This window comes from Varroa jacobsoni, unplaced genomic scaffold, assembly GCF_002532875.2.
Source record: "Varroa jacobsoni isolate VJ856 unplaced genomic scaffold, vjacob_1.0 scaffold_333, whole genome shotgun sequence".
Lineage (NCBI taxonomy): Eukaryota > Metazoa > Arthropoda > Arachnida > Mesostigmata > Varroidae > Varroa > Varroa jacobsoni.
This window is the reverse complement of record NW_019213235.1, coordinates 171,248-182,619: the sequence shown is the minus strand read 5'-3', so window position 1 is coordinate 182,619 and position 11,372 is coordinate 171,248. Positions and strand designations below refer to the sequence as shown.

General features: G+C 37.8%; 1 protein-coding gene across 3 annotated transcripts; it reads right to left on the bottom strand.

Moving 5' to 3' along the window:
• Positions 1–5,577: 5,577 nt before the first annotated feature.
• On the bottom strand, positions 5,578–10,747 carry LOC111259458 (cAMP-dependent protein kinase catalytic subunit gamma). 3 transcript variants are annotated; one of them, XM_086967912.1, is made up of 2 exons: positions 9,671–10,747; positions 5,578–5,711 (listed from the first exon to the last, which is right to left on the bottom strand). In XM_086967912.1, exons 1-2 carry the CDS (start codon positions 10,527–10,529, stop codon positions 5,701–5,703), a joined length of 870 nt encoding a protein of 289 aa, XP_086824038.1. In that variant the 5' UTR covers positions 10,530–10,747; the 3' UTR covers positions 5,578–5,700. The 3 variants fall into 3 exon arrangements, with proteins under 3 accessions (XP_086824038.1, XP_022687240.1, XP_022687241.1); XM_022831505.2 differs by lacking the exon at positions 5,578–5,711 and adding an exon at positions 5,821–6,106; XM_022831506.2 differs by lacking the exon at positions 5,578–5,711 and having other exon boundaries at positions 8,942–9,825; positions 10,285–10,747.
• Positions 10,748–11,372: the final 625 nt, after the last annotated feature.

Sequence of the window (11,372 nt, the reverse complement as noted above, 5' to 3'; positions counted from 1 at the left end):
CTTCCATTCGCAGTCTGTTGACTGAGTTCCTATATTTATAGTATGTAGACAGAGATATATATATATATATATATATATATATATATATATATACGTGTGTAGTAAGTAGAGATCTCCTTTTTGTCCTGTGCGAGTCTGTATGTATATGTCATATTCCATGATGCGTGTATTACACTACAGTGATATATAGGCGTAAGAATTGCATACCTGTTCCGTGTGCATGTAAGTGGCGTGTATGCCTGAATCATGTATGTGTCTCGCATCATAAAAGTAACATACATTACTCTAATGAAAAAAAAAAAGCTAAGGATGGTTACTGTTAAAAAAAACTGAGTGAATGGTTGGCAGCCAAACATCGCTTAACACTAAAGCTTTAACAATACCAGGTGTTATTGCTTGTGAAGATGAAATGAAAAAAAAGATAAAATGTAACAGAGCATATTTTTTGCTCATTCAAAATCAAACGGCTTTGTCTACCTAATCAAGTCACTGACTAACCAATCAAGTGCCGATGTTCATTTTAGAATGACGATAATCACGCATGATTCTACGATAGCGCCAAGACTAACAAGTATTCAAAAGTACCCAAATGAAAGAGTATCTGTTTCCTTTGATAGGGAGAGCCCTACTATTGTATCTTGATCCGTCGGCGTAAATCGAGTCTATCGTATACGATAGGCGTCGATCTGTAGGTAGACTGACGTAAGTACTGTGCCTTTCAGTACATTGGGTTGATATAATTTTTCAGTGGAAAGAGATTGAGATAGCCTGGTGCAGCGCTTCCTATCCCATAATATCGTACTGTGCTAAGCTGTCGGGACGTTCTGGAGATGAGTTCGTATGTGCCACATATATATATATATATATATATATATATATATATAGCTATCATTCATGCAGGACACGTCTCCCGACAGATATCAACCGCACAGGTGCTAGATTTTGGCCGCTAAAAATCTGACACAAGTACGAATCTCTCGAAGTATGATAGCCGGCTAGCAGAAGGTGACGTAACAGGTAGAACATAAGTCACAGAAAACGTACAGGCAACCCTAACTACAACAATAATTTTAACCACAGCGGCGACAGCAAAAGGTACATTGCGAGATTTTTCCTTTGCGTGATCTACCGACAATACGCGCTCTATATTTCTACGAAGCTCTCACCCACAATGGGTGTCTAATCTACATTTATACATGTACTAAAAACATAATATATATAATGAAATGGATTGACTGGATGCGTGATTTCCAGATGAGTGATTTCAGGATTCGCCAAACTATCGGATCTGTGAATAGTTTTGCTTGAATCAGTGTTCTGCAATTATGGAGAGGGAACCACGACCTCCCGTATAATTTTTAATGGAAGTAGGTGCCGAAGGTAGCAACGGAACGGCAGACGAAAATTTCCTTAATATACATTTTTAAAACAATAACTAATGCTCAGGAAAGTAATACTTCTTTTTTAAAAATATATTATTTAAACTAAGCTCCTGATCTGCCGTGGTCTACCGCAGTAGCATGTGTCGATTATGAGGCCGTGCTTATCTTTTCTCGACAAGGTTTACCTCGTATGAATGGCGTTTACGTTTTTTTCTTTCTATCCCGCTGAAGCACTAGGTAATATGAAGCAAGTGGCAAGAGGAGCTGGATTAGGTTCTTCCGTCTTAAAAATACTTATTCCATTGCAAGCGAGACCGTAGTCAGCTGTCAGTTTATGTACACTTTGAGATCTGGGAAAGACGTTGCAACGACGCATAAATGAATGCAGAAGGCATCATGAGCGCCATGCAGTGTCACCGGACAATGGAAATCGGAGATGGACGGTCCATTTTTCTTTTAACTAACTCGTCTTAGGAGCTCAAGAAGCTCAACAGAAAACAAGCAACAACCTTGAGACCACAACGCTGTATAGGCAAATGACATATATGTCTATTGATCTTAATGTTATTCTCATGGTAATTTACGAGCACCTTATACAGATGGAACGTGTGAAAAAATTTTCTTACCATACCTTAGAAGCAGAAAGGTAGAAAACGATTGGTTCCGTAGTGATATTTTACGCTTGGTATGGATGCCATCTAATGATAACTGTAGCATGATCTCTTATAATATCACCGACGTAAATGAATTTTCACTGATTTTATACCTATTAGTTGGGTCGATCGCTATGTGCGATGCGGCGACACGAATGCGATCCGCCTTGATCTTGTCTTGGTGTAGAGGTTTGCAGCTCTTCTTTCCCTTCACTCATGTTGTTCATTCATGTTGTTTTTTGCACATACTTACCATATTCCGATAAAAACTTAATTCGTTTGTCAATAATTACAAAATTTCCTTAAGTATCTTTTATATATAATAAGGCTGCAACTACTCATTAAGCACGAATTAACTGATTTTTAGGGGTCGAGTTAAGTTTCCACTTGCCCAATTTGTGCACACACATCTATGTGACGGGGTGTAACCAATGGTATCTTATATAATACATAATTATAGTTTACATGAAAGTGGAGTACCAATCGATATTAACAGAAAAGCTCGCAAACTATAGTATGGAAATGAGAACTACACGGATGATTCCTAACGAGAGGCACTTCAAGACAAGGCTTCTCCAACAAACGATGTCCAATTCAACATAAACTTGCCCTTATTAAATATGGAAAACTACCCTCTAAAATAAACTTAACGCTACACGTTTGAGCGGCTAAAAAAAGCATATCTTATAATATTATCAACATAGTTTCACGCCTGATATATACATTGATAGTCACAATTTCACCATATCTGGGCGCTGACTTGACGCCTCAATATTCCGTAATGTATGTTCACTTTATTTGTTAAAGCTAGACCGTTTTGTGCGATAAGGTTTAATTATTGGATTGAACTGGGTTAGCCCAGGAGCTTTCCTTTCGCCGTCTTTTTTGTTCTAGCTCATCATTTCAGTCCGGCATACTTTGGGCTGTGGATGTGGAACTCTTTGATTGAACTAACCATTTAACCAATACACAAGCGTGGACATAGATACTTTGCTAGTATTACCTCGAATGAGTATAGTCATAATATAATATATAACATGATATATATAATAATAATAATATGTTGAGCGTTCACCTAAGAATGGCGCTGAACTTAAAATGGTCCCCTAGTGACCGAACGGAACCTGCGCCCACCTTGTAAATGGTGGTTAAATAGCACCTGAGTGACTGAATGAACGAATATACTTACAAATTGCGCACCTGTGAAAACACAGTGCACTACAGAATATGAGCAGAAAACAAAATACACAAAAACAGAATCTATTTAAAAATATAAAGAAAATCAACGTATCTATTAAAAAAATGCGCGTAATAAATGTAACAAACGATACGCGAGCGTATATGTGAAATAAACAAACAAAAAAAACTGATATGAATGAAATAAATGCCAAAAATACGTATTGTGGTAATTAACGATTAAGTGTTATTTATTGAAGAAAAAATTATGTATGAAGATATGTGCTTGCCATTAAAGATATATCTATGCATAAAATTTCTAGCAATTGAAATAGTAATTGTGAGTCTTATGCGATTCGAAGCGTTTAATGAACTGCTGAGATATATCTCTCTCTTTTCGATTATTCAGCGATTTCTAACAGCTTTTTTTTTTCGCATGCAATGTTTTGTTTTGATCGCACTATTCACCTTCTCACTAGGCGTCCTATTCGAGACAAGATGTCACAAGTTGCTTTCATAACTTCTTGAGATCATGTGTGGAACAAAGAGTCCTTCTGTAGTTTTCAACACATCGTGAAAGAAAAATTAGGCGCTAGAGGTAAAAAAACAAAAGCTGAAATAATAATTGATTAACCTCATTTTATGCAAACATTCCTTTCTGAGAACCCGAATTTTCCATCCGTTTTTTTTTTCGTTTTAATGATTCAAAATAGCTTTTGCGAGATTTACACCTAGATTGCTTTCCTGTGTCGAAAACCGATATTCTCGATAAATACGGAAAAAGTCCATAAAGGGATAATAGAGTGGAATTGAAAAATACGAGAAGAGCGTATACATATAAAGTATGACCGCAACCAAGAAATACTTAAATAAAAAACATGGGCCAACCCCACTGTAGTTATCTCCCAAAACAATGCGTCTTACTATATGCTACTATACTAATATATATAAAGAAAGCTGGAGAAAAAATAAGTAAAACCATAGGACTTCGTAATAGCAGGATATAATAGAAAACACCTTTCTTCTAAAAATTGTTTAGGTTCCCGTGGCCGTTGCTACAAGAATATTCCGTATATATACTCAGCTTAATCAATTCCATGTGAACTTATTAAAAAATGAGTTATTGTACTTTTAAGGTAATTCTAATGATATTCAAACATACTTAGCATTACGTTAAGCTTACAAAAACTTTTATTTGTTCTTCTCTTGACAGACATATGTGGAATATTTAAACTGTTAGGTGGAACTTGGGAATGTCTTTTAGAGGCCGATTTTGAAAAATTTAAACTGACTTTATTAACAGCGGTAGCACCTTTTACCATGTAAGAAAACATTGACCAACAGCAGCTCACTTACATAGACGCAGCGAGTTATATATTAGCTTAACTTAACGCCAAAGTCTTTTGCTACGGAAAGAAATGTTCCGGCAGAGCTCGTTCATTGAATGTAAGACGCTTTTAATGTGTCCAGTGAAGCTGTTGCGCTATGCAACAATGGGTGCTAACGATCAAAAGTAAGGCTGGAATAACTTAGCGGGTCGAAAAGTTCGAGTTGCTTTTGAATTACGCATCGTTAGCAGACGAAATTTTTGTAAATATTTACATTGGGATTCTGGCTATGGGTAAAAATTGAGCAAAGGGGTCTTCACTTAAACAATACTTTGTTTGCATCCATTTTAAGAACGTCGATTAGAATGTTGAAGAACACAAACGAGGCGACCACATTTAAGGACTTCGAGCGGAAAAACGACCTGGTTTGCTCTCGAAAATTGTTGAGTTGGCATGGTTGATGCGTTACTTATCAAATTATTATAGTACGTCTTGAATTGCATGTTATGAAAGGCTAAGAAGAAGAGATGTTATGAAAGATAAATAAGAAGAGTACAAAATAGATTTGTTATGTGTAATGTTATTATTATTATATTGTTATATTAGCTACCACAAGCAAAATGCCCCCCTTTGGAACGCCATTGCTGTAAACAAGAAATTTGCGTCATCAGAGCATCTTGTCCTTCCTGGGATTAGTATATCCTTTCCGTGCTTTTTAGTTTTTCAATTTGATTACACCAGCAGTGAACTGTCCTTTCGCTAAAGGCCGCTTTCCCCATGTTCCTCCTAACTTTTGGCGAGTGTAACCAGCGCTCTCAGCATTGAAAAGTGCCAAATTTATCATTATGCATTGCTTTTTGCTATTAAACAGTATCTCTGCTCCTAAACTCATTATTCTCTAATGAGACTGAATCAGTTTGTAGCCAAGGATAACCAATAACCTGAAGTAAATATTGGATGATCGAAAACAGATTGACGGTTTTTAAGCCAAAATTTAGATAGATATGGTTTATGTATTTCAAAGCAATAAGTTTGCCATTTTAACCGAGATCTATCTGCCATTTTTTTAAGTAATAAATATCACTTTATTTATGTGGTTCTTGGGAAAAAAATTGTAGCAAATAATTTTTGCGTTCCCTCGTTGAAACTAGATTAACGCGATCAGGGGAGTGCTGCAAAGACCAAAGCAGAATAAACGATGAATACATCAAAATTTCCTATCAAACTTCTTTTAGTTTTTTTTTTTACAGGTAGCTGAAGACGTATATGATTTGGCATATTTATAGTAACTACGACCCTTTTATTTTATCGATGTTCCAGTCGATATTATTTTTCTATTAGCGTATTATATAGTAGAGATCCGAATCGATGGTTCCTCCAGGCGGCAGCGATTTATAATGTGCTATATAAATGAAACGATTCCATCCATGTCCTATCAAACACTTAGCATCGTCTGCTTTGGCGTCAGTCCTGAGCTTACAAACATCCTTCATCGTGTGGAAAAGCGTTTCGGTATGGAACAATCACTTCGTATAACAGTAAAACAGACGGGCTGTCGAAACACGGACTAGACATAGGAAAATATTTAAACGGATAATTAGAACTAGCATTAGCCTACTAAATGCTTATTGTACAACGACTCGAATGAACAGACGTTATTCGAAATCACAAAATTGAGAAACACTCGTTACCAACTTCAGAAATTGGTACTTCATTGTTAACTCATTGCAAATCAAGCGAAACCGGCGAAGGGGTGTTTGTAAGCGGTTTTCTCAATCGGATTTTTTTTTACATAAAAGACATTTGTCCAGACAGTCCATATTATACAAATGTTATAGTAACCATCGTAGTCATATGTAGCTTTAGTCATATAAGTTCATTCTTTTTAACGGAATGAGATCAAAAACACGCTGGACCTGAAGCTGCAGGTGTAATCTATTAGAATCCCGGCTTCGCAAAACAGTCGTCAGACTGGAGGCGTCTGTTTTAAAAAAATATTAGTGCATGGCGGGAAGTTTTCAAAAGATACTATAAATACTCGCAATATAGCATTAGCGTTTGCATAGTACTTCATGCATGTTAACAAAAAAGTGTCTTTCGTTCTTTCAGCGTGTAATACAGGATAAGGATCATGATGCTTTTTTTTTGCCAATATGATGCCTTTATAGTTGTATTGAGTAGTTTATGATTTAAAAATAATAAGTAATCTATAATTGGCATTCACTGATTTGAAAGAGACACGCGTCTGCAGAAAGACAGCAAAATCAGAGGTTCTAATCAACTTAATTCGTCGTTCCGGTGTCGTGGGAGCTAGTGGTCGTACTTGCGATTGCATACGTTTAATTCTTTCACAACTGATGACTAATCTTATCTTTTTATTTCATTTATTTCCGAGCTTACAAAGCCCTGCTTCTATATTAAGTAGAAAGAGTTTTTAGAAATAGATGTAGACTCTTGCTATGTCATCTGCGCATAGTTTTTTAGGGATGAAAAATAGTGTTTGCGGTGGACGTCTAGAGAAGCTAGTCTGTTAGCAGAACCTCGACGAACGTCATAAGGCAACCATAAACCATTAGGAATGAGCCTGCTAAAATGTATGTTTAACGAATGTTTTGAACGTCCATCGAGTAACGTGAATCAGTGATTTCCATACATCTCGATTTCTTGTCCCACGTTAAGGATAGTACCCCAGGTAAGTAACAAACTCGAAAGCACCTCCAAGAGCGCGTTCTCTTTGTTGATATCCTTCGCCATTATCTTCGAACAAGCCACTAGTGTATTTTTAATGTCTTTCCCAAGCTAAGAGGCAAATCTAGTGCTCATATATTATTATTATTATATGTTAATCGTATTTGAAAAGGACTCAGAACAGGTTTAGGTGAGGAGAACAGCTGCAGTCAATGGGACAAGTTGTCCTACATGAGCTAACTTCACATGCTAGATTTTTCTAATATGGTGTTTAACCTACAATACACTATTTAAACGATATTTTTGCCTATAAAGTACGATTTCATTCGGTTGAATCTTTCAAAAAATAACTAACCTAAAAATTCGAACAGGCGACAAATCCCGAAAAGGTGGATATGGTTTATAACACGGTAGTTACTACTCTATGATAACTACAAAAGAAGAAAAAGACAATAATCGTAAAGGAGAGAAGTTTATGATGATGAAGGCTTGGGGTGCTTTTGACGATAGACCATGTAAAAGTGATCCGATCATAAAGTTTCTATTATATTAGGAATCGTAGCTGAGTCTACCTTTCTGTTTCAAGTTTTACGTCCGATATCGCCATTAACCATTCCACCAGACGGCCGGCTGGCTCCCAATGCGAAATGAAGAATTAGAAATGAAGGATAGAACCTAGATCACAACGTGACTGGCAGGCAATAGTGTCAGATTAACAATTTTTTTAAATTAGCGCTCAGACACTGTTTCTTCGTCGGCTGATACGTGGCCGTTTATGTATTTTGGAAATGAGAATCAAAATCACAAAATGGATGTACGTGTAGATCATAAGATAACCCGTATAGCACAAATATAAACAAACAGGAGATCATATGGTAACAATATCTGTCTACGAAAACCGAAGAAAAAAATATAGAATTACAGATAAAAAAAAAATCAATGATACTCAATTGTAATTGTCGAAGACAGGTTTCGAGGATGAAGGGGTCAATTTTACTAAAACACACTACACCACCATCAAGGATCGCATTATTTTAACGATAATAATACTAATCCCTTCCATAATGGGAGTTTTGACGAAAATCATTTTTGTTTCTGTTGCGGTATTTTCTCCAGGAAACGGCATAGTTGTGAATTGCTTAGTTGTGAAGTTCTTCTGGCAGTTAAGAAAAAGATAAAAGCTTGAAAGTTAAGGTAGGTTTTAATTTGACATGCAGAATTAGCTCAAGATAATGGGTCAGGAATAACTATGTCTAGGAGCACGCGGTACCTTGCACAGAATAAAGCATTTACATTTACGCAGAATTTTTGAGCGAATCTTTTGAGTTCTATGCTCGTATTGCTTCAGATGACGGGCTTCCAACACGAAATATTTCGTCGTCTTATGGAGTGATTAGCTGTAATGGAACACGAAGGGATGCGATTGGGGTACGTGGAGTGCGACAGGGAATGTTCGATTTGATCATCCTAACGAGTGCACTGATGCTACCTAAATTCGACCTGCTACCAAATATACAGGGAAACTGGAACCTTTAAGATGTGTGCGCACCACAAAGTACCCGGATTTTGGTCCTGTCTAATGGAGCAATTCGTAGAGTGAGGTTTTGAATACAAATTTCCAGCTTTAGCAGCAAATGTAGTAGACAGCAAACATGGCTGTCAATCATGGATACCTGGAACTGTTAAATCTAGAGCAATAGAAAACTAAGCATCGTTAAAATGTGATTTGAAAAAGAATTTAGAATAGATTTATTACAACCAGCGAGCTTCTTTCAAACATCATAAGAATTCGGGGATAGCACGAGTTTGATACTTCTTCGATAGAGTACTGAAGCGCTATTGAACTTCACCAAATCATTTGTCTCAAACCCGATCGGCCTGTTTCAAATCATACAACGTCCGCTTCAGAAAGTACACAGGCGCGTTTAGGCAATTGCTATGTACCTCACGTAAAAGTCTACCTTCCTTTTACCAGTCTTACGACCCTAAGGGGCGCCTGGTCGCGCTGAAATGGCGGCGTGTATCTATGCGAAAACTATGCAATAGACTTTCGTTAACTGGCTTCGCCTAACCGTGTTTTAGAAGCAATCATATTCATCATCATTTATATTTATGGCAGGAGTTTGAAAGCGAAGTTCATCCCTTGATGGTTCGATAAATTCGAGTGGAACAGGCATATACGGAAATCTGGGAAACAGTATTCTTTGCAGATATAGTGCTTTGAAATCTATTCCAACAAAGAAAACATGCCTTTTCATAGGGCTTTGTCCCGGTCGCTGGACGCCTAAACGGAACATCGGATCGACCCGAAGTGTCCAATACATGAAGTCTTTGGCTGCATCGCTAACGTCCTTAAAATAATCCTGCGAAAAACCATCTCCTATGGTCTGCCGTAGCTTTTCTTCGTTATACCTCGAATGCATAACCTGGAGAGGTGACTTACCATAGAGAAGTGCATGGGTCGTTATGCCCACCGTCCACCAGTCTACTTCTTTGCCGTAATACTTTCTGCACATAATTTCAGGAGCCATATAGTACAGGGTGCCGCGAAAGGTTCTAGTTCTGCCGTTCGCGCATTCATCCAGACATTTTGCTGCACTAAAATTAGCCAGTTTGATATAGCCGTTACACTGTATCCACATATTGCCTAGTCTGATGTCCCGGTGAATGATATTAGCAGCGTGGAGATATTCGACAACTAATACGAGTTGAGCTATCCAAAAAACTGTAAGATCTTCTCCTACGTGTTTGCAATTTGTGTAGGCAAGCAAAGTTCCGCAGGGTGAAAGTTCCATCATAAAGTAGATATACGCATTGTCGTAGAAAGTTTCATATAACGTTAAGATAAAAGGGTAGTCAACAGCTAAAAGAATATGCTTTTCACGCATTGCTGCTTTGCCATGATTCTGTTCCTTTTTAACTCTTCGTAAAGCGTATGACACGCCATTTTTGTCTCGTTTATCTATACATTGAAGTATTGTTGTGTGTCCGCTAAAACCTAGTACCGCTATGAAATCAAATTCGTTACGGTGAAATTGTCCGGACGGTGGTGCTAACCTTGGTGCTCGCGTCAGCTGCCGGTAACGGGCCGTGAACTCTGCTACCTTGGCCTTTTGGTCATCTTCAAACGGACAGTCGTAAATCGACGTACTTCGCTCTCCCACTCCTGGCGAAGGTGTAGCCCATAGACATCCTTTATACCAGCCAATATTATCGTTACCCACAAAATCCAACACAAGCGCATTTTTCCAGCCTCTTACTATGGAGAAAATTGTTTTGAATTTTGACACTCTTTCTCCCATCTTTGTGTGCCCGCTATTGGTACTGTTGGTGACAATGATCAATAGACTGGTCGAACGACATACGGATGCTGACGAACTTCCGGTGTGACTGACAGCAGGGTACGACGATGGAATCTCTGGGACATAATTTTAGGTGGGTCTTAAACAACCTCGTCATGATCTTTCCCTCATCATCGTTTCTCTCAGTCAATGGTGACTAGTTAAAGACAGGCGTTGTGTTTCAACAATATAATTGACGACTGTCTCAGCATCACTATCCGTCCTGATAAGTAAAACAACGCGACTATCTATAGTATGCGCGAAGCCCTTCTAACGTAAAAAAGCTTTTAACATCAAGAGTCGTCACCTGTGTATTTTATCTACATTAAAACACAGAATAGCCATGGCAAGTATTTATAGCCAAATAGTACACTCTCTAATCGTTTGACGAAATTGAAGCATTTTGTCTTTAACCTGCAGCACTACATAGCTTTAGCCATTGACGTTTCTCTAAACGTTACTACGGGGGTTGTGAGATGCGGGCTAGACTCCGTAGCCGCGCCATGTACGCGGCCCACTCGTTATTGAAAAACAACTTTTTGGTAACAATAAATGAAAACAGTTGTCCCTAAGACAAAACCACTAAACTACAATGGAGCCATATATGATTGTCAGCCTTTGTATATAGGCCCCTTTTTTATTCAGTCTGTATCTCTATCAGTCTATGGATCCGAAAATACAACGAGTATTCCTCGTACCTAATTAGAATAGCTCACGCTGACTTCATTCGAAGTATCACAGATACAAGTAGAAGACGTATTCCATAGCAGCTGAATATTATCTGAGGCATGTGTTACCTCTGGT

Coding starts and splice junctions, on each gene's coding strand:
- LOC111259458 (XM_022831505.2), bottom strand. CDS start 10,529: ATGGGAGAAAGAGTGTCAAAATTCAAAACAATTTTCTCCATAGTAAGA. Junction 6,107..9,670: donor GACCCATGCACTTCTCTATG/GTAAGTCACCTC, acceptor TCCTATGTCTAG/TCCGTGTTTCGACAGCCCGT.